This window comes from Mercurialis annua, linkage group LG8, assembly GCF_937616625.2.
Source record: "Mercurialis annua linkage group LG8, ddMerAnnu1.2, whole genome shotgun sequence".
In the NCBI taxonomy this organism is placed as follows: Eukaryota; Viridiplantae; Streptophyta; class Magnoliopsida; order Malpighiales; family Euphorbiaceae; genus Mercurialis; species Mercurialis annua.
In genome coordinates, this window is record NC_065577.1 from 20,303,798 (window position 1) to 20,326,604 (window position 22,807).

Sequence of the window (22,807 nt, forward strand, 5' to 3'; positions counted from 1 at the left end):
GAAATGTTTGGATTTGTTTCGTAACGTTTGTGAACGTTTGTGAACGTTTGACTTAAGTAGCTAAAAAATTGAAACGTTTAGATTTGTTTTGTAATGTTTTGGCTTATGACACGTTTGGATTTGTTTCGTTACGAAACAAATCCAAATGTTTCAATTTTTTAGTGATTGAAACCAAACGTTTACAAACGTTACGAAACATAACCTAACGTTTGCCCTTTTTAGCGAATTAAGCCAAAATGTTTACAAACGTTACAAACAAATCTAAAAGTTTCACCTTTTTAGCGATTGAAGCCGAACGTTTACAAATGATAAAAACAAAGCCAAACGTTTAAAACATCACGAAACAAATCCTAATGTTTCACCTTTTTAGCTATTTAAACAAAATAATTAAAACATTAAGAAACAAATCCAAACGTTTAAAATAGCGTTTGGATTGGTTTTGAAACGTTTTAAACGTTTGGCACGTTTCACCTTTTTAGCGATTTAAGCCAAACGTTTAAAACGTTACGAAACAAATTCTAGCGTTTAAAACGTTTCAAAACTAATTCAAACGTTTCACCTTTTTAGCGATTTAAGCCAAACGTTTAAAACGTTACGAAACAAAACCAAACATTTTACCTTTTTAGCAATGTAAGCCAAACGTTTAAAACGTTACGAAAAAAATACAAACGTTTTAAACATTATGAAACAAATCCTAACTTTTCACCTTTTAAGCAATTTAAGCCAAACATTTAAAACTTTACGAAACCAATCCAAAAGTTTACAAATATTATGAAAAAAAAAGGTGAAACGTTTTCATTATTTTCGTAACGTTTATAATGTTTGGCTTAAATTGCTAAAAAGGTGAAATGTTGGATTTATTTTGTAACGTTTGTAAACGTTTGGCTTAAATCGCTTAAAAGGTGAAACGTTTGGATTGGTTTTTTAACGCTCGTAAACATTTGGCTTAAATTGCTAAAAAGGGGACACGTTTGGATTTGTTTCGTAACGCTTGCAAACGTTTGGCTTCAATCGCTAATAGGTGAAACGTTTGGATTGGTTTCATAATGTTTTAAACGATTGGTTTTGTTTCGTAACATTTTAAACGTTTGGCATAAATCGGTAAAAAGGTGAAACGTTTCGGATTTGTTTCGTATTGTTTTTAACGTTTGGATTGGTGTTGTAACGTTTAAAACTTTTTCCTTAAATCGCTAATAATGTGAAATGCTTAAATTTGTTTCGTTACGTTTGTAAACGTTTTGCTTAAATCGCTAAAAAGTTGAAACATTTGGCTTTGTTTCGTAACATTTGTAAGTGTTTGGCCTAAATTGCTAAAAAGGGGAAACGTTTGGTTTTGTTGCATAACATTTGTAAACGCTTGGATTGGTTTCCTAACGTTTTAAATGTTTGGCTTAAATTGCTAAAAAGGTGAAACGTTTGGTTTTGTTTCGTAACTTTTTTAACGCTTGGATTTGTTTCTCAACGTTTGTCTTATATCTCCAAAAAAGTGAAATGTTTGGATTTGTTTCGTAACGTTTGTAAACGTTTGGCTGAAATCGCTAAAATGTGAAACGTTTGGATTTTTTATGTAACGAACGTAAACTTTTGGCTTAACTCACTAAAAATGTGAAACGTTTGGATTTTGTTTCGTAAGATTTTGTACCGTTTGTAAATGTTTGGATTAAATCGCTTAAAAGGTTAAACGTTAGGATTATTTTCGTACCGTTTTAAACGTTTAGATTGGTTTCGTAATGTTTTAAACGTTGGGCTTAAATCGCTAATAAGGTGAAACATTTGGATTTGATTCGTAACGTTTTAAAACGTTTGACTTAAATCGCTAAGAAGGTGAAATGTTTGATTTCTTGCTTAACATTTGTTAACGTTTAGCTTAAATCGCAAAAAAGGTGAAACGTTTGGATTTGTTTCGTAACGTTTGGATTGGTTTCATAATATTTTAAACGTTTGGATTAATTCGCTAAAAAGGTGAAACGTTTGGTTTTGATCGTAACGTTTGTTAATTTTTTTTTAAATTGCTAAAAAGGTGACATGTTTGGTTTTGTTACGTAACGATTGTAAACGTTTGGATTGGTTTTGTAACGTTTTAAATGTTTGGCTTAAATAGATAAAAAGGTGAAATATTTGGATTTATTTTGTAACGTTTGTAAAAGTTTGACTTAAATCGCTAAAAAGGTGAAACATTTGGTTTCGTCTCGTAACGTTTGTAAACGTTTGGCTTATATCATAATAAAGGTGAAACGTTTGAATTTATTTTGTAACGTTTGTAAACATTTGGCGTAAATTGCTAAAAAGGTGAAACGTTTGGAATTGTTTCGTAACGTTTTAAACGTTTTAATTAGTGTAACAACGTTTCAAATGTTTGGATTCGTTTCTTAGTATTTGTAAACGTTTGGCTTAAATCGTTAAAAAGGTGAAACATTTGGATTTGTTTCCTAACATTTTAAACGTATAGATTTGTTTTGTTACGTTTTTAACTTTTGGATGAAACTTCTAAAATGAAACGTTTGGATTTGTTTCATAACATTTGTAAATGTTTGGCTTCAATCCGCTAAAAAGGTGAAATGTTCGGTTTTGTTTCGTAATGTTTGTAAACGTTTGGTTTAAATCACTAAAAAGATAAAATGATTAGATTTGTTTCGTAACGTTTGTAAACGTTTGGCTTCAATCCTTAAAAAGGGGAAACGTTTGGATTTGTTTGGTTACGTTTATAAACGTTTCGCTTAAATCGGTAAAAAAGGGAAACATTTGGATTTGTTTCGTAACATTTGCAAATGTTTGGCTTATATCGCTAAAAATGTGAAATGTTTAGATTTGTTTCATAACATTATAAACATTTGGATTGGATTCATTCCGTTTTAAACGTTTGGATTTTTTTCGTATCGTTTGTAAACGTTTGGCTTAAATCGCAAAAAAGGTGAAACGTTTGGTTTTGTTTCATAAATTATGTAAACGTTTGACTTAAATCGCTAAAAATGTAAAACGTTTGGCTTTGTTCGTAATGTTTTAAAATTTTGTCGTAAATCGCTAAAAAGGAGAAACGTTTGGATTTTTTTTTACGTTTGTAAACCTTTGGCTTAAATCGCTAAAAAGGTACAACGTTTAGATTGGTTTTGTAGCGTTTGTAAACATTCGGCATAAATCGTTAAAAAAGGGAAACGTTTGGATTTGTTTCGTAATGTTTGTAAACGTTTGGCTTAAATCGCTAAAAATGTGAAACGTTTAGATTAGTTTCGTAACGTTTGTAAACGTTTGGCTTAAGTTGTAAAATAGGTGAAATGTTTGAATTTGTTTCATAACTGTTTGCACCAAAATTAAAAATATGGCTTAAAAGCCATAAAGCCCCTATTCTTTTCAAAAGATAAAAGAGGTATTATTAATGATTGGCTTAAATTAATTTTTAGAGGTTGACTAATGTTGACTTCAGAAGTTGATTTCTAAAGGTTGGTTTCTAAAGGTTGGTTTCTAAAGGTTGGTTTCTAAAGGTTGATTTCTAGAGGTTGATTAATGTTGACAGAAGTTGATTTCTAAAGGTTGATTTCTAGAGGTTGACTAATGTTAGAGGTTGACCAATGTTGACAGAAGTTGATTTCTAAAGGATGATTTCTAGAGGTTGACTACTCCAGAGCTAATTCAAAAAGTCCAAGCCCAGTTGCAGAAGATTAAGCCCAAATTTGAGATGGCCATTAAATATTAATTTAAATGGCCCAATGAGCCCAAGAAGTCCATTTCAGAAGAAAAGAAGTTAAAAAGCACGTGCAGCAGAAGTAAAGACACGATTGGCAGTGCCTGAAGGTGGGGAAGAACGTGTGCAGTTGGTACATGAAGCAGCAGTTTTCAAATGATGAAGCTATAAATAAGAGAAGAGCAGCCAATTTGCAACCCCCGATCAAATCCAACAAAAACCAGCCCAAAGGCAAAAACACTCAACACTTAGCATTCTCAATTTTCTTCAATCAGTAAAGAACTTTACGATTGAACTTCTGCAATTTCTACTCAAACACTTGTATTTTCATTTCATTCAATTAGTAAACATATTTACAGTTGAATTTCTTTGTTTTAGCATTACTTGATTGGAGTACTTGTTATAAGGTTAACCAAACCCCAATCGCTCGTTTAAGAAGTTAAGTTACATTTTGGAATCCGCTTCCTGGCACGCCCGCATTTCACACGCTTGTTGTTACGAACGCAAAACGCCAGTAACAATAACGTTTGTAAACGTTTGACATAATCAAACTGGCCGGAATTCTAGGCCGTTTAATGCAGGTGCTAATCATCCGCCCATGGAGGATCCAGAGGTTAACCAAAATTACACTCAACCTCTGGGCACTGGGGGCAATTATTTTCCCCAGGAGAGGAACCAACCTCTACCACACCAACCTCCAGCACGGCCAATTGACATGGAGGCTGTAAGAGAAGCAATTCAGGAGTTGTATGGTCCAGGTCTAAGGCAGATTGACCGACCGCAATTTCACAAGCCTTATCCAGATGTCATTGACAGGGAGAATCCTTACCCTAGAGGCTATAAAATTCCTAACTTCTCTTTATTCTCTGGAGAGGATGGCCACTCCACCATTGAGCATGTGGCGAAATTCACAATTCAATGTGGGGTCTTGGCCAACCTAGATAACATTGCAAATTTCAAGCTGAGATTATTTCCAAATTCTTTAACAGGTACTGCCTTTACTTGGTATGCTACTTTGCCCAGGAACTCAGTGCTCACATGGCAGGAGATGGAGAGGCTTTTCCATACTCAATTTTACCGTGCAGAGCCAGAGGTTTGCATAGCAGAATTGTCAAGAGTTTCTCAAAGGTCGGGAGAGGATGCCGACATGTATATACACCGCTTCAAAAGAATGAGGAGCAGGTGTAAAATTGTTCTACCAGAAACTGAGTATGTAAAAATGGCTCAGAGGGGCTTGGACATTGAGCTCCGGAAAAAGTTCCAGGGGATGGAATTCAGGGACTTCTATGAGTTAGCTGTTAAAGTCTCTGAATATGAAGAACTCCTGAGAGAAGAAAGCCACAAGAAGAAGGTGGCAATGGGCACTTACTATCAGGAGGTGGGAGCATATGAAACCGCGGTAGCCGACTTCACGGCCACCGGTTCATGTACCTGCCCTATGTTGATTAAAAAAGCACCTGATGGGTGGAAGAAACATAATTCCAATGCCCAACCTCTGTATACTTTTGAGGTTTCAAAAACAGAAGAAATTTTTGATTTTCTGTTGAAAGAGAAGTTCATTACTTTGCCTCCGGATCATAAAATGCCTTCAAAAGATGAGTTGAAAGGCAGAGAATATTGCAAGTTCCACAACTCCTGGAACCACTCAACCAATTCATGTTGGGGGTTCAAAAATATTATACAGGATAGGATTGCCAAGGGAGTTTTAAAATTCCCAGAAAAAAAGGAGGCACTGGTAATAGATGAAGATCCTTTTCCGGCTGTGGCGTCTGTGAATGCCAGTGATCTCTCGGAACTTGACTTGAGGTTGTTATTAGATATAAAAAGAAAGCTCAGAATCAGGGAGCAAAATGACCAAAGAGTCGGGGGAGAGCAATTCGAACGGGAAAGGAGAGCAGAGGTAAAGCGGGATTACAGAGGAGAAAGAAGGCAGGTATCTAGAAACTCTAATAATTTTGTTTCTACTAACCGCCCTCTTTTGAAAAAACAAAACAGGGCCTCTTACTATCAAAGGAGGCCAGAAAGGCATGTCTTCCCGGAGAGGCGATCCTTCGTGTGGAGGAGGGAGGAACAGCCAAAAGCTCATTTGGCACCTAGGGAGGAAAAGCCAAAAGCTCCTTTGGCACTTAAAGAAAAACAGTCAGAGGTTCCTTCTACCTTTGAAAACCGAAGAAAAGAACAAAGATTCGTGGTACCACCATTGGTCTCTCCTAGTCCAAGGTGGCATACCAATTATCACAAGAAGTTTCCGCCTCCACTAACAAGAACTCAGAAGAGGAGGCGCCAGAGGTTGAGGGCTGCTGCAAGAAACGAGTGGCAGTCCAAGCACTTGGAAGATCCTAGAAAAGTTGATGAGGAAAAGGGGTCAAAGAAGATCTTAATTGAGAAAGAGCAATCTAGAAGCCAAAAATCTTCAGAGGCAGTGGAAGTGAAAAATAAAACTTCCCACGTGCCTTCGAAGAAGGAAATTTCAGATATGGAGTTAGAAGCGTTTCTTGAAGGAGAATTTGCAGGAGATGGCATGAATTTAGATGATCTCCTAGAAGACGACATGGAGTTGGATGATCTCGTGGATGAGAAAATCCTAAAGGAGGGCATGAGACTAAACGACCTCTTGAAAGAGGATACTGATGAAACTCCACCAGTTAAGGAAAGCGGCAAATTTCAGAGGAGATCTCTAGAGAATGGCAACTCAGAATCAGACACAGAGGGTGATAAGAAGAGATCCATCAGAGTGGGTGAAATGGAGATTCCCCTCACTTGTAATGCTTTCTCCTTGATTCTTCCAAGTGATTTCAAAGGTCCTGACAACTCTGAGGAAGTAGAAGAAATTCAGAGAGAGGAGGTATCCAAACCTCCAAAAGATGAGTGTCGCAGCCAGGTCACCATACAAGAAGCTGCAAATGGTGGACCAAAGAGGGTGATTTTTGACAAACCTGCAGAGGCAATGACCAAACATATTAAGCCTTTGTACATAAAGGCTCACTTTAATGGCAGACCAACCTCCAGAGTCTTGATTGATAATGGTTCTGCTGTGAATATTATGCCATTCAACATGCTACAACCTCTAGGAAAAACTACAGAAGATCTCATCTCTACAGAGGTTAGTGTGTCTGCCTTTACTGGAGAGCTCACAAAAACTATTGGTGTTCTCCCAGTAGAGGTAACTGTAGGGAGCAAAACTTCCCTATCGGCGTTCTTTGTTGTAAATTCATCAGCCAGCTACCAAGCTCTTTTGGGACGAGATTGGATTCATGCCAATTGGTGCGTTCCTTCATCCTTACACCAGTTTCTGCTCTTTTGGAAGGGAAATGAGGTGGAGGTGGTATGGGCAGACACAAAGCCATTTACCACTGCCACCAACATGGTAGAAGCCCGTTATTATGACTCATGTGTTGGCCCCATCCAATTTACTGGGAAAAGTAAAAAAGGGCAGAAGAAAGAGAAATCCGACAAACCTCTGAATGTGCATGAAGAGGTCAAAAGAAAAGCAACTGAGATACTTGGATCAACGGCTATTATTCCATACAACAAGCCGTGTTCCTCCATCACCATTGAAGAAATTAATGATTAAGCTCACCTCTAGTGAGTTTGCAGCAGCTGCATCTGCTATCTTAAAAGAACGTATGCAGTACATTATGGAAGGAATTATGGAGGAAAACAACTTGGCAGAGGTTCTAGATGCTGAAGTGGTTTATGAAGAAGAAGAAGTTTCTGAAGATCATGAGATTGGCTTGGAGGAGCTAGAACAAGCACCTCCTTGGATAGATAATGAAGCCATCCATGTTAGATAGGAGTTAGAAGAAGTGAATCTTGGAACCTCTGAGGAACCTCAGGTAACTTTTGTTAGTAAAAACCTAGAGGTTGGTTTAAAAACAAAATTAACTGTACTCTTGCAGGAATACAAAGATTGCTTTGCATGGCAATATTCTGATATGCCGGGGTTAAGCAGGACATTGGTAGAACATCGGCTTCCTATTAAGCCCGAGTTTCAGCCATACCGCCAACCTCCAAGAAGAGTGTCAAAAGAAGTTGAATTAAAGGTAAAAGAGGAAATTGAAAAATTGTGTAAAGCAGGCTTTATTAGGCATGCTAAATATAGTAATTGGTTAGCAAATGTTGTTCCAGTGGTTAAAAAGAATGGAAAACTTAGAATATGCATAGACTTTAGGGACTTAAATGAAGCAACTCCTAAAGATATTTATGCTATGCCAATTGCTGACACTCTTATTGATGCTACAGCTAATCATTATCTTTTGTCTTTTATGGATTGTTTTGCTGGATATAACCAGATTATGGTGGCTAAAGAAGACATCTCCAAAACGGCATTTAGATGTCCAGGATCTATTGGGACATTTGAATGGGTGGTCATGCCGTTTGGTTTACGTAATGCTGGTGCAACATATCAGAGGGCTATGAATGCCATCTTCCACGACCTCTTAGGTAAAACTATGGAGGTTTATATTGATGATGTTGTTGTAAAATCAAAACTAATGAAAGATCATTTGAAAAATCTAGAGGAAGCATTTAGGAGGATGAGAGTTCACTGTTTAAAACTCAATCCTTTGAAATGCGCCTTTGGTGTAAAAGCTGGAAATTTTTTGGGGTTTTTGGTCCATGAAAGAGGCATTGAAGTGGACCAAAACAAAACCAAAGCTATTCGAGAAGCTAAACCGCCTAGAAATAAAACAGAACTTCAGAGGTTTCTTGGGCAGGTTAATTACTTAAGGAGATTTATATCTAATCTTGCAGGAAAAACAAAAGTGTTCTCAGAACTGTTGAAATTAAAAAAGGAGGATGTCTTCAGATGGGAAACCATCCATCAAGAGGCTTTTGATGAAATTAAAGATTATCTAATGAAGCCTCCTGTATTGATGCCTCCCAAAAAGGGTATACCTCTGAGGTTGTACATTTCAGCAGCCGAAGGTTCAATTGGATGTCTGCTAGCCCAGAGCAACCAAGATGGACATGAACAGGCTATTTATTATTTGAGCCGTTCGATGACATCTACAGAGGTTAGATACACTCCTATCATGAAATTGTGTTTGGCTTTGTTTTTTGCCTGCACTAAGTTAAGACACTATCTGCTTAGTAATAGAGTTTATGTGGTGTCTCAAACCGACTTGATGAAATATATGCTAAACAAACCTGTTTTATCAGGAAATATTGGAAAGTGGTTATTAAGTTTGGCAGACTTTCATTTGATTTATCATCCCCAGAAGTCGGTCAAAGGTCAGGCTCTAGCAGATTTCCTAGCCGACCACCCATGTATAAACCTAGGAGATGAAAGTAAATTTGACTTACCGGTTTTTATGAATGAACATAGACCTTGGATGCTTAAATTTGATGGGTCTAGTACAGATAGGTCTGCGGGTGCTGGAATCATAATAGTATCACCTTCTGGAGCTAAGACCTCCTTGTCTTTTAATCTTGACTTTGAATGTACAAATAATCAATCTGAGTATGAGGCTTTGATTATTGGATTAGAAATCCTCCTAGATCTAGGTGCTAAAAAGGTCAAAATAATTGGAGATTCTCAATTGGTTATTAGACAAGTGTCTGGGGAATATAAATGTATGAGTTACTCTTTAACTTCTTATTATGCTATTGCTATACAGTTAATAGAGAGTTTTGAAGAGGTTGAATTAGTACATGTTCCTAGAGAGGAAAATTGGGAGGCCGATGAATTATCACAGCTAGCATCTGGCCTACGTCTGTCGGAGGAGTTAACCCACCGACTAGTAATGGTACAAAGAAAAACTCACCCTTCAATTTTTAAAAGAGGAGTACAACTAGATATTTTCAATATTGATGATAACTTAGTACAGGATTGGAGGAGAGATATTAAAAAGTACCTGGAGAATCCTAGCAAGAAGATGATGTATAAAGTAAGAATGAGAGCTGTTAACTACGTGCTCATAGAAGATGTTTTATACAGAAGAGGATTCGACAACCTATTGCTAAGATGCCTTGGAACTACAGAGGCACTAGAGGTCATGAAACAAACTCATGAAGGAGTTTGTGGAGCACATCAATCCGGAGTAAAAATGAGATGGCTGATCCGAAGACATGGTTACTTCTGGCCATCTATCCTAAAAGATTGCATGACTTTTGCAAAGGGTTGTCAATCGTGCCAAAGGTATGGAAACATACAAAGACTTCCAGCTGCTGAGTTGAAGTCTGTCATCAAACCATGGCCATTCAGAGGTTGGGCCATAGATTTGATAGGTAAAATATATCCTCCATCTTCTAAAAATCACAGTTTCATAATTGTAGCTACTGATTATTTTACCAAATGGGTAGTCGCCAAGCCATTGGTAAAGACAGAGCAAAAATATGTTATTAAATTTATTAAAGAGGAAATTATTCATCAATTTGGAATTCCACAATCAGTAACTACTGACCAGGGCACAATGTTCACTGGTAAGGAGATGCAAGAATTTGCCACTGATTATGGAATAAAATTATTGACCTCTACACCTTATTATGCTCAGGCCAATGGCCAAGCTGAATCTTCTAATAAAATTATCATCAACATAGTTCAAAAAATGTTGGAAGAAAATCCAAAGGATTGGCAACGAATTTTATCAGAAGCACTCTGGGCATATCGCACCTCTAGGCGAAATGCTACTGGAGTAAGTCCATTTATGCTAACCTATGGTCATGATGCAGTGTTACCCATTGAGGTGGTGGTGAGGTCATTGAGAGTAGCTAAGCAGAATCATTTGACTCCAGAAGATTACAATGAAACCATGATGATGGAGTTAGAAAATCTAGAAGAAGGGAGACTTCAGGCTTTAAACAATATGATAATACAGAAGAAGAAAGTCTCCAGAAGCTACAACAAGAAAGTTAGACCTAAGATATTTCAAGAAGATGAGCTAGTATGGAAGTTGATCTTACCCCCTGGTACTAAAGATAGAGAATATGGGAAATGGTCTACTAATTGGGAAGGGCCATTCTTAGTCCACAAGGTGATGAAGGGGAATGCGTACTGGCTATCAAGTCTAGAGGGTGAGCCTCATAAAAAATTTATTAATGGAAAGTACTTGAAGAAATACACTCCCACCATCTGGGAGAAATACAACTTAGAAATGACTTAATGGCTTTTAGCCATACATGTACTACAGATTATGTAACTTGTTTTAGCAATATCAGTACATGAGTCGTAACATTGTGGCTTTTTAGCCGAGTGTATTATCAGATTTTTAGTAGTTTGGCTATTTCGGCTAAACCTGTACTTTTTCATTAACTTATGGATTTTGGCACAAGATGTAATGGCTTTTAGCCATTTTTGATAATTAAAATTCTAAAATTTGGCTACTTTAGCTAAATTGGTGAGGCTATAATTAATCGACTATGGAAAATTAATTCCAGAAGTTGGTTTTAGAAGTCGACTCCTAAAAGTTGATTCCTAGAAGTTTTAGAAGTTGACTCCTAAAAGTTGATTCCTAGAAGTTCTAGAAGTTGACTTCTAAAAGTGGACTCCTAAAAATTAATTTCAGAAGTTTGTTCTAGGAGTTGACTTCTAAAAGTTGATTCCTAGAAGTTCAAGTTGACTGAGTTGATCCTCTAGAAGTTGATATCGAGAGTTGACTGTCAAAGGTGGAAAGTAAAACTCCTACTATGTTTATAAGGTCTCTATTCTACTAAGACTTCCTAAACTTTGGCTAACTAAGCTAAAGGGATAAAAAGAAAATTCAACAACATTCAACAGCAAACAAAAACGGCCCTGTAATGCAATGCATGGCTGTAAGTGACATATGTGATTTGTTCGTGAAACAAGTCCTGGTATGGACATCACATCACTACACAAGTATATGGCAAAAGCCATCTTCATACCAGGAACATAAACACATAGTGAAAATGCAATGCATGGCTGTACCTGTAAGTGAATCTTGGTGTGGAACACAACAAGCAAACAAATGGCTGGAGAGCCATCTTCACACCAAGACATTTGAAGTTTAGAAAGTACCTGAATGGCGTCTCTGTAATGCATGCATGTACAAGTGTATAGGTGCAGGTGTACGTGTCACCAAGCAAGTACTGGCCAAAAGGCCGTGTAAGCAAAAGTGTCCTGTTATATAAAAAGAAAATTCAAAAGCCAAAAGCAAAGTCTTTTGGTTCAACAAAAGTCACCAATTCTAAAGCTAAACTACATAACACAGTTCATATACAAAATAAAAGAAAATCATCAAGGAGCTGTGGTGTTGGTGGAGGTAGAGGAAGCCAACATTGGAGTAGGTGAAGAATCTGAGAAAAGGCCTTGCAACTTTCTCCACTTCGATTGGCAAACAACTTTGTCTTGACGAGCCTTAGCACAATTTTGTACCCATGAGACCATGTCATTTTTCTTCTCTTGAATGGTAGTATGAAGAGGCTGGAGTTGAGAGTTGATTCCTTGATATTCCTCGGCTAGAAGTTTGCCTTCCACCACAAGATCAAGCTGCTTACTCTTTAAAGCTAGAATAGCAGTTTCCAGTTGTTCAATCTCCTTTTCAAAGGCCTCACCACTAGCTTCTAGGTCTCGTAGTTTTTGAGCTACTTCTTGCCTTTTAGATCCCAAAGATAAATACCTGGCGTTATCTGCTTTCGAAGATTTCAACTTGGGGAGGTCATTTGACTCGATCTCAACACAAGACCTCCACAAGTTGAGCGAACCCAGAATATCTTTCTCTACTTCATCAGTGACAACGGAGTCAGGAACAAGGCGTAGAATATGGAGAGAGGAAATGAGATCTTCTCTCTGGGAATCTGTAACAATAGAAATGTGCTGGCCGAGGACATGCTTGACTAAAGAAACAGCTCTCTCGACGTCAGCCGGCAAAGGGACAAAAGAAACACTAGCTTCCGGGGTGCTCATCTCGTCCAAGAAGCTTAAATCTACCAGGTCTTGGTCTTCTGCTATTATCGAAGAAAGTTTCTTAATTTGCGATAAAGGTTCCTGAAGAAGAATTTGAAGGAAGGTTAATATCCAACCAAAAGTATAATAAAAACTTATCTTAACAAAGTTAGAGATTTACCTTGGATTCAGTGGAGGTAGCCGAATCTTTTTCAGAGGCTGACTTGGAGCCTTTGGAGACAGACTCAGAAGCTGACTTGGAGCCTTTAGAAGTTGGCTCAGAGGCTGACCTAGAACTTTTAGAAGCAGACTCTGACTTGGAGCCTTTAGAAGTTGGCTCAGAGACTGACTTGGAGCCTTTAGAAGTTGACTCGGAGGCTGACTTGGAGCATTGCTCCCCTGAATGCTCCATACCTGAGAAGATTTCGATGAAATGAGCTAGGTAATTATGATAGATAATAAAGACCAAGAAAGATGGTTACCTTGTGCGTCAAGGACTCCATCATCCTCTCTATCCATGGCCGCCTCAGAATCAACATCTAGCGTTGTTTCTTCTGTATGAGCGGCTTCTGTAAAAACAAAAATGCATCTGTTAAATGGATGAAACATATTAAGCATAAGAAGCAAAGTGAAAGAGATTTACCGTGAAGTAGGTCCAGAAGTTGATCATCCTCAGAATCATCTTCCAAGACCACAGTCTCAGGAGGTCCAGCATGTTGTTTTTTGGCTACTTTGAGGAGTCTCCCCGACTGCCTAGTCTTAGGCAATTCTGTCCTCTCAAAAGACGAATCCGAAGAAGTGTCACGACTCTTCCTTTTAGTTTGTGTCTTAGGCAATTCCGTCTTCTCAAAAGATGACTCTGAAGAGGTGTTGCGATTCTTTTTCTTAGCCTGTTTCTTAGGCTTGCTCACTGGAGTAGGCTTTTGAGGAGGTTGAACTAGCAGCCTTGCTTCTTTCCCTACAAAGGTGTAAAGAATTAGAGGCAGAAAACAAATAGAAGACAAGTTAAAAAGATGAAGTTGTTACCTGCGTTTTTGGACAGAATGAGTTGAAACCGCTCGTCCCACCAAGAGGCAAAGTCATATGGAATCAAATTCTCTACCACAGGACAACGATAATAACCATATACCTTGACAAGCTGCTATACAGTAGATCTTGTCCACTCACCATCATGTTGTTCAAGGTAAGGATGAATTTGAGAAAGGTTAAGCCCAAACTGCCTACCCCAAAGGCTACTCATGTACAACTTTGACACACAATGTTGGCTAGAAGCACGAGTAGAGAAGGCCTGAGACCCTCCTAAAAATAACATCCTAGAGGTAGTAAAGGCACAAAAGAGCTTTCTTTTGATAAGGAGGAGTGTACCTGGCTTCCCTGAGAAAATGTCCATCCACTGAGGAATATATGAGTGATGATCAAAAACGGACAAAGCCGAGGTTTCCCTAGCTGTGCGTTCAAAAAGAAAATCAAAGACGGCGGTCTCCTCAAAACAACACTTGACTGCCAAAAGATCCACAACAGGAGTGCACAAGGTACCTACCCCTACACCCATTAGCTCTGGGAAGTAGGTAAAAATCCACAACTGTAACAACCACACATGACCATCTAACTTGGCCAAGAGGTGAGTAGTAACAGACTGCTCAAAAGCATAGTAGAGGGCGCCTAACAACACAGGCCCCAAAGCCACAAAAGTCCCGTTGGCTAAATTACTTGCAAGTTTCCAATATTCCTTGGTAGGAGTGCCAGAGGAGGGGCACATGATGAACTTGCATATTAGGACCCATAGAAACTCGGTATGTTCTTCTAAAGAAGGAGGTGTTGTTAAGACACTCCACTTGGAAACACACGCCGGGTAACTCAGACAAATTGGGTAGGAATAGAGGTCTTTCGTCTCTACCTCAAATAGACAAGGGGCGTCAAATCCAATGACCGGAAGGCCGGTGAGCATGAAGACATCTTTTAAAGTAACTGACATCGGGCCGAAAGGAAAAATAAAAGAATTGGCTGAACTACTCCAATAGCGAAGAAAAGATCTGCACATACCCGCATTCAGCTCAATATGTCTGTCGCTTATCTCTATCAGCTGGAGTAACCCCAATCTCCGCCAATCCCTCTGGAAATAAGGACGTAGACGAGCCACCCAATCCGTCCATCTAGGAGGCTGACGAGGCCATGACTTAATGGCGGAAGTAATATCAGAAGCCCCTGTCACTTCACAATCCCATACTAATACGTCGCTCGCATGCATAGGGTAGGGAGGAGCTTCTGGAATAGTTTTATTGCCAATGCCTTGGATGATGAGACCCTTTTTCAAAAAGGGAGTTAAAGAGGTGTCCCTGCAGAGAGAACAATAGTTTTGAATAAACAAGACTAGGATGGAAATTGGTTAAACAATCTCTAGTACAAAACTTACTGGAAGGTGACATAAGGTGGAAAAGGAGCAATGGCTGATGGATCCAGAATTTGTCTATAGAACTCCTGAAAGAAAGAAGCATTTGCTCACAACATGAAACCCAATCTCAAAAAGAAAAGGGGAGTTCATCATGACATACCTTTTCAATAGCATCCTTTCGGCCAGGAATCCCCACTAGGAGAGGAGAAATTGGGACACCCACAGTCCTACTAACGGGTGCCGTAGGAGGTATCACGAAACCTGTAAGTGCAAATTTGAATTTTCATATACATTTTCAAAATTGGCTACAACAGAAGAAAAAGAAATTGGTTGTTGCAAATTCTCAAAATAAAATAAACATAAACCAATCACGTAGCCAATTTGAGTTTTTAAATGGTTGAAGTAAAGCCAAAACAGACATGGTACAAGTAGAATATCGAAAATTTAGGCATAAAAAGTCGTAGGGCTTTAAATGTTCATTAAACTTGACCACCTAGAAATTTGACTTCTAAAGGCTTAGAATATTCTATCTAATGGCCTGAAGAATTTGCAAGTTCCTAGTAGTGTTATTGGTATCCTAAACCATTAAAATAAAATCTGCATTAAAATTCACACTAACCAATCCAAGCACAAAAGTTAATACAGTGGTTTACCTTTGCCTGGAGGAGGAGAGGTGGATGGTATAGCAAAGGGGTTGGAGGCCGGCTTTTGAGCCGCGAAGTCAGAAAAAGTGGTAGCTACCAACTTAGGAGAACCTGCAAATACCAAGATACAGATGTATTCAACCATTCAGAAGACAAAATGCATCTAAAGTCCTAAAGATCAATCCTTACCCGTTGATAGGGCTACAGTTTGTTGTAAAGTTTTGGTCACTACATTGGGTTGGAAGGGTGGTGTAAATAAAGTACCATCAGCTAGATAAAGGACCAACGGCTCTTTAGAAGCCGAAGCAAGGTCCGAAACGCCAAACACTATTAGGCAATTGATCTAAATGGTTCTCGGCAATAAATTTTGAATAATTGAATTTAGTTGTTTTAGCATTAAATTCAATGTTAAGCAATTAAACTCAAATTGTTTAAGTTTGAAGTGCATAAGCAAAAATCACAATCTTAGGTAAACCAAAAAGGATCAAGCATCACATCACAGTAGCTAAATCCTAGGATTTTGATTTCAAAAGAAATTTACCTAAGGTGTTGGTTGGCGGAAAACCAGAAGTTGTTGCTTTTGAAATCACCAAGCCAGAAGTTTGTGTCTTAGAATTAAAGGCAGGTGTAGTAGCTACAATTTCCGCCACCAAGCTGGTTGGCAAACCGCCATCTACAAAAATAGCAAAGGAAGTCAAAATCACAACATGCTAAAATCATTAGCATTTAAAATTCAGATGTTGACATTAAACCAAGTCCAGACAATTGAAAGTTCAATGTCGACACTGAATCAAATTCCAACAAATGAATTTTGACAAAATTAGTATTGACACAAACCAAAATTTTAAAAGGGGTTCATAAATTTTACCTAATGAATTCTAAATTCTTTCTATTTTTCCTTTAGTAGAGTAATTAATCCTAAGCAATTAATTAAATCTGAAATAATTGACTAATTGAAAGGAGAGAAAAGAATGTACCTGCTGCAATCGCCGGAGGGGAGCTTGCTGCCGCTGCCATGGCTGCCGAGGGGAAGCTATCGTCGACCCTTGCTGTCGCCGAAGTCAGCTGCTGGCCAGAACCTCCGAACACCTGCTGCTGAGGAATGCCGCTGCTGCTAGACGGTGAGAGGTGATCAGCTGGCGGAGAGGAACGGTTTGATGACGGCACCGAGCTGCTGTCCGCTGCTGCCAAAGAAGACGCCGCTGCTGCCAAGGAGAACGCTGCCGCTAGCGGAAAAGAAGCTGCCGGCGATGAAAGAGCAGAAGCTGCTGCTACCGAGGAGCTGGACGGCAGGAGAGCAGCTGCCAGCGAGGAGCTGGACGGCGAGACAGCAGTTGCGGGCGAGAAGCTGGACGGCGGGAGAGAGGCTGCTGCCGTGAGAGATGACACGCCAAAGCTGCTGGGCGTGGACAAGGAGCTGGTCGCCGGAGGTGCGGTGGGGATGACCGGTTGTTCTCCTTCTACTTCAATTTGTGACATTGTTTGAGGCTTGGTGATTTTTGGGGGAAAATTGGGTTTAAATTTGAATTAGGGTTTTGTTTTAAACTTTTTGGAGAAGATGAATTTGAAATTTCTTGATCTTCTAAAACTTTTTCACATACTTTTGAAACATTTGAAACCATGTTTTCTAGAGAATTTTCACCTTTCCATAAATTTTTATCAATTTCCGAAAATAAAACCTTAGGCCTAACCATTGTGAAAGCTAAAATTTTAAATTTTGGTTAAAAGAAATATATATAAATGGCTTCATTTCTAAAAAGCCAATTATATAGGGGGCATTGTTTGCACCAAAATTAAAAATATGGCTTAAAAGCCATAAAGCCCCTATTCTTTTCAAAAGATAAAAGAGGTATTATTAATGATTGGCTTAAATTAATTTTTAGAGGTTGACTAATGTTGACTTCAGAAGTTGATTTCTAAAGGTTGGTTTCTAAAGGTTGGTTTCTAAAGGTTGATTTCTAGAGGTTGATTAATGTTGACAGAAGTTGATTTCTAAAGGTTGATTTCTAGAGGTTGACTAATGTTAGAGGTTGACCAATGTTGACAGAAGTTGATTTCTAAAGGATGATTTCTAGAGGTTGACTACTCCAGAGCTAATTCAAAAAGTCCAAGCCCAGTTGCAGAAGATTAAGCCCAAATTTGAGATGGCCATTAAATATTAATTTAAATGGCCCATGAGCCCAAGAAGTCTATTTCAGAAGAAAAGAAGTTAAAAAGCACGTGCAGCAGAAGTAAAGACACGATTGGCAGTTCCTGAAGGTGGGGAAGAACGTGTGCAGTTGGTACATGAAGCAGCAGTTTTCAAATGATGAAGCTATAAATAAGAGAAGAGCAGCCAATTTGCAACCCCCGATCAAATCCAACAAAAACCAGCCCAAAGGCAAAAACACTCAACACTTAGCATTCTCAATTTTCTTCAATCAGTAAAGAACTTTACGATTGAACTTCTGCAATTTCTACTCAAACACTTGTATTTTCATTTCATTCAATTAGTAAACATATTTACAGTTGAATTTCTTTGTTTTAGCATTACTTGATTGGAGTACTTGTTATAAGGTTAACCAAACCCTAATCGCTCGTTTAAGAAGTTAAGTTACATTTTGGAATCCGCTTCCTGGCACGCCCGCATTTCACACGCTTGTTGTTACGAACGCAAAACGCCAGTAACAATAACGTTTGTAAATGTTTGACATAAATCGCTAAAAATGTGAAATGATTGGATTTGTTTTGTAGCGTTTTAAAAGTTTGAATCGGTTTCTTAACGTTTTAAATGTTTGGCTTAAATCGATTAAAAAGGGAAACGTTTGGTTTTGTTTCATAACTTTTGTAAACGTTAGGCTTAAATCGCTAAAAAGGTGAAACATTTGGATATGTTTTGTAACGCTTGAAAAGGTTTGGCTTAAAACGATAAAAAGGTGAAACGTTATGTTTTGTTTCGTAACGTTTGTAAACGTTTGGCTTAAATCATTAAATATGTGAATCGTTTGGATTTGTTTTGTGACGTTTTAAACGTTTGGATTGCCTTCGTAATGTTTGTTAACGTTTGGCTTAAATCGATAAAAAGGTATTGTTTCCTCACGTTTTAAACGATTGGCTTAAATCGCTAAAAAGGTGAAACGTTTGGATTTGTTTCTTAACGTTTGTTAACATTTGGCTTAAATCGCTAAAAAGGTGAAATGTTTGGTTTTTTTCGTAGCGTTTATAAACGTTTGCCTTAAATCGCTAAAAATGTGAAACATTTGGATTTGTTTCATAACGTTTTAAACTTTTGTCTTAAATCGCTAAAACGGTGAAACATTTGGATTTGTTTCGTAATATGTGTAAATGTTTGTCTTAAATTGCTACAAAGGTGAATCGTTTGGTTTTGTTTTGTAACTTTAGAAATGTTTGGCTTAAATCGGTAAAAATGTGAAACGTTTGGATTTGTTTCGCAATGTTTTAAAATTTTGTCTTAAATTGCTATAAAGGTTAAATATTTTGATTTATTTTGTAGCGTTTGTCAACGTTTCGCTTAAATCGCTAAAAAGGTGAAATGTTCGAGTTGGTTTTGTAATGTTTGTACACGTTGGGCTTAAATCGGTAAAAAGGTGAAACGTTTTGATTTGTTTTGTAACGTTTGGCTTAAAACGCTAAAAATGTGAAACATTTGGATTTGTTTTGTAACATTTGTAAACGTTTTGCTTATATTGCTAAAAAGGTGAAACAATTGGTTTTCTTTCGTAACGTTTGTAAACGTTTGGCTTAAATTGCTAAAAAGGTGAAACGTTTGGATTTGTTTCGTAACGTTTGGCATAAATCGCTAAGAAGGTGAAACGTTTGGTTTTGTTTCGTAACGTTTATAAACGTTTGGCTCAAATCGCTTAAAATGAAAAACGTTTGGATTTGTTTCGTAACTTTTGAACTTTTGTTTTTTAACGTTTGTAAACGTTAGGCATATATCGCTAAAAAGGTGAAACGTTTGGATTGGGTTTGTAAACGTTTGTACACGTTTGGCTTAAATCACTAAAAATGTGAAATGTTTCGATTTGTTTAGTAAAGTTTGTAGACGTTTGGCTTAAATCGCTAAGAATGGGAAATGTTTGGACTTTTTTGTAACCTTTTTAACGTTTGGATTGGTTTCGCAATGTTTTAAACGTTTGGTTTTAATCGTTATAAAGGTGAAACGTTTGGTTTTGTTTCGTAATGTTTGTAAATGTTTGGCTTAAATCTCCAAAAAGGTGAAACATTTGTAATTCTTTCGTAACGTTTGTAAACGTTGGCTTAAATTGCTAAAAATGTGAAACGTTTGAATTTTATTCTTAACGTTTTATACGTTTAGATTGGTTTCATAGCGTTTTAAATGTTTGGCTTAAATTTCTAAAAAGGTGAAACGTTTGGATTTGTTTCGTAACGTTTGTAAATGTTTGGCTTAAATAGCTAAAAAGGTGAAACGTATGGATTTGTACAGAAAGGTTTGTAAACATTTGGCTTAAATCGCTAAACAGGGGAAACATTTGGATTTGTTTCGTAACGCTTGTAAATGTTTGACTTATATTGCTAAAAAAGGCAAAACGTTTGGATTTGTTTCGTAACGTTTGTAAACGTTTTGCTTAAATGGCTAAAAAAGGGAAACGTTTGGATTTGTTTCGTAACGTTTTAAACGTTTGGATTTGTTTTGTAACGTTTCAAACTTCTACCTTAAATTGCTAAAAAGGGGAAACGTTTGGATTTGTTCTGTAACGTTTTTAAACGTTAGGCTTAAATCGCTAAAAAGGTGAAGTATTTGGATTGGTTTTGTAACGTTTTAAACGTTTGGCTTAAATCGCTGAAAAGGTGAAACGTTTGGACGTTTGGATTTTCTTCGTAACGTTTTAAATGTTTGGATTGGTTTTGAAATGTTTGTAAACGTTTGGCTTAAATCGCTAAAAAGGTGAAACGTTTCGATTTGTTTGGTAACATTTTAAACGTTTAGCTTAAATCACTAAAAAGGTGAAAGGTTTGGATTTGATTCATAACGTTTGTAAATGTTGGGCTTAAATCGTTAAAAATGTGAAACGTTTGGATTTATTTCGTAACGTTTGTATACGTTTGGCCTAAATCACTAAAAAGGGGAAACGTTTGGTTTTGTTTCGTATTCTTTGTAAACGTTTGGCTTAAATATCTACAAAGGTGAAACGTTTGGATTTGTTTCATAATGTTTTAAACTTTTGGATTGGTTTCGTAATGTTTTAATCGTTTGGCTTAAATCGCTAAAAAGGTGAAACGTTTAGATTTATTTCGTAGCGTTTGTCTACATTTGGCTTAAATCGCTAAAAATGTGAAACGTTTGGATTTGTTTCGTAACGTTTTAAACGTTTGGATTGGTTTCGTAACGTTTTAAACGTTTGGCTTAAATTGCTAAAACGGTAAAACGTTTGAATTTGTTACGTAACGTTTGTTGGGGCAGCGGGAAGCGCGGGTCCGGATCGTATATTTCAATTCAAAATCGAAATTCCAACAATTCGGATCCTAAAGTTGATCATATCAACAACAAATGGATCGTCGTATCATTTAGTAATTAAAGCACGCATCTAGGAATCATAAGAGGAATACCTATGTCGATTCTCCAACGATTCTTGTAGTCCCGAAAGTACGGCGACCTCAAGCTCGTCCACACGAGTATGCGTCCGATTGAATCCTCGCCTTGAAGTAATCCGTAAGAGTTCCTCTTGCCGAGCAGCCCTAAGCTCAAACTCTCGCCGCGATCACTACCTTGCTCAGATATATGAAAAACGTCGCCAAGTTTTTCCCGTGATTGATGAATACTTGAACTCCTTCAAGTGCTTTCTCTCTCTACAACTTTGTAGTGAGATGTGTGTTGTGTGGTTTGAAATGAGCAAGGACATGCTCTATTTATAGGCTAGAGCATGCCTTAAGAATGCAACACCTTGCATGCTAGGTGTCACACACCAAGCAAAGCTGTTGCCACCACATGACACCTTTCAGGCCATGCCTTAAGAATGCTCTACCTCTTTGTCCCACAAAGAATAATCAGGCCATGTTGCCTTTAAGATACGACTCACAAATCGGAAGAGATGCAAAATCTTGATTGCTCAAGATTCCCATCCTATCTAACTTGTTATGTCTATCTTTTGCAATATGTCCTAATTATAAATGTTAAAGTTGTTTAGAAGTTTGATTACTTATGGTATTAATTTCCAAAACATCTTTTGCATTCAACATCTTTATTCAAGTCATAAAGAACATTTTGTACATATCCATACCCAACTCCGTATTATCAAACATAATACTACAAACATCCTTTGTAAATAGAAAATCAACTACCAGATTTGTCATATAAATTCGGATATGATATTTCTATATATATTGGGTAAGTACAAAAAAACTTGTTTAAGTACAACTTATGTTTATTTAAGAAAATTGAAGTTGATCCTATAGCTCTTGTCACAACGCTTGCGTCATTCCCGAGATTTAAGATTACTTCATCTTTTTCCTTTATTTCTCACTTTTACTAAATCCGTAAAAGATAAACAAATGTGAGAATTAGCATCGGTATCCAATACCTAAGCTTTTAAATGAGCAATTGACATTGGAACATGAGATAGACACATTCTTGATGGAATTGTCGTTCCTCTCGTCATTGCCCTTTAAGTATTCACAATACTTAATACAATTTCCATTTCAATGTCTTTTGTTTTGACAAAAGAAACAATTTCTTTTATTGACCAAACCGCCTTTTAAATATTCCAAATATTTCCGGCTATGACTTATACTGTCCTACATCTTAACAAACGAAAACACTTTTCTTTGTTAACCAACGTGCATTTCTTTTTCGCAATACCCTTGGAGGCATCTAAATATCTTAATCAATAAAAAAAATGGTTTTAAACCACTAGCCGATTACTATCGTGAATGTCACTTAAAAGGATTCTATTTAATCTTATTATCCCTTAGATAGCAAAGATCTCTAATTAGTATTCGTGTTATTTTGTATATTTAACCATAATGATTTGGTCTTTATCAAAATGGCCTCCCACTATCTTTTTCGAATCCTACACTTCCAAAATAGGAAACGTGAATCTTTGTTGGAAAAGATTTCAAGTGGGTGATTGAATTCTTATATTCATTTATCTTTCCCTCAAGTACTTAATGCTATTCTTGGGATCAAAATGATATATAAGTGAACAATTACTTGTTCATCATATCTCATATGAGGTTCAATCATTTCCGGCTCCTAATGCTTTCACCCTCAAGTACTTAATGCTATTCTT

General features: G+C 37.3%; 3 protein-coding genes across 3 annotated transcripts; 1 reads left to right on the top strand and 2 right to left on the bottom strand.

Moving 5' to 3' along the window:
• The first annotated feature begins 7,305 nt into the window (after positions 1–7,305).
• LOC126661743 (uncharacterized) lies at positions 7,306–10,782 on the top strand. Its single transcript, XM_056104133.1, has 2 exons — positions 7,306–7,464; positions 7,579–10,782. The coding sequence occupies exons 1-2, from the start codon at positions 7,306–7,308 to the stop codon at positions 10,780–10,782; spliced, it is 3,363 nt and encodes a 1,120-aa protein (XP_055960108.1).
• A 960-nt stretch (positions 10,783–11,742) lies between these two features.
• On the bottom strand, positions 11,743–14,373 carry LOC126659985 (uncharacterized). Its single transcript, XM_050353316.1, has 5 exons — positions 13,548–14,373; positions 13,165–13,479; positions 13,004–13,090; positions 12,703–12,935; positions 11,743–12,623 (listed from the first exon to the last, which is right to left on the bottom strand). Exons 3-5 carry the CDS (start codon positions 13,038–13,040, stop codon positions 11,874–11,876), a joined length of 1,020 nt encoding a protein of 339 aa, XP_050209273.1. The 5' UTR covers positions 13,041–13,090; positions 13,165–13,479; positions 13,548–14,373; the 3' UTR covers positions 11,743–11,873.
• Positions 14,374–16,069: 1,696 nt separating this feature from the next.
• LOC126661744 (cell wall protein RBR3-like) lies at positions 16,070–17,036 on the bottom strand. Its single transcript, XM_050355609.1, has 2 exons — positions 16,535–17,036; positions 16,070–16,230 (listed from the first exon to the last, which is right to left on the bottom strand). The coding sequence occupies exons 1-2, from the start codon at positions 17,034–17,036 to the stop codon at positions 16,070–16,072; spliced, it is 663 nt and encodes a 220-aa protein (XP_050211566.1).
• Positions 17,037–22,807: the final 5,771 nt, after the last annotated feature.

Excerpts from the sequence above, each read along its gene's own strand:
- LOC126661743 (XM_056104133.1), top strand. The coding sequence starts at position 7,306 with ATGCAGTACATTATGGAAGGAATTATGGAGGAAAACAACTTGGCAGAG. Across the intron at positions 7,465-7,578 it reads TAGATAATGAAGCCATCCAT|GAATACAAAGATTGCTTTGC; the intron begins GTTAGATAGGAG and ends GTACTCTTGCAG.
- LOC126659985 (XM_050353316.1), bottom strand. The coding sequence starts at position 13,040 with ATGGATAGAGAGGATGATGGAGTCCTTGACGCACAAG. Across the intron at positions 12,936-13,003 it reads TGGAGTCCTTGACGCACAAG|GTATGGAGCATTCAGGGGAG; the intron begins GTAACCATCTTT and ends AAATCTTCTCAG. Across the intron at positions 12,624-12,702 it reads CTACCTCCACTGAATCCAAG|GAACCTTTATCGCAAATTAA; the intron begins GTAAATCTCTAA and ends ATTCTTCTTCAG.
- LOC126661744 (XM_050355609.1), bottom strand. The coding sequence starts at position 17,036 with ATGTCACAAATTGAAGTAGAAGGAGAACAACCGGTCATCCCCACCGCA. Across the intron at positions 16,231-16,534 it reads CCCTCCGGCGATTGCAGCAG|ATGGCGGTTTGCCAACCAGC; the intron begins GTACATTCTTTT and ends CTATTTTTGTAG.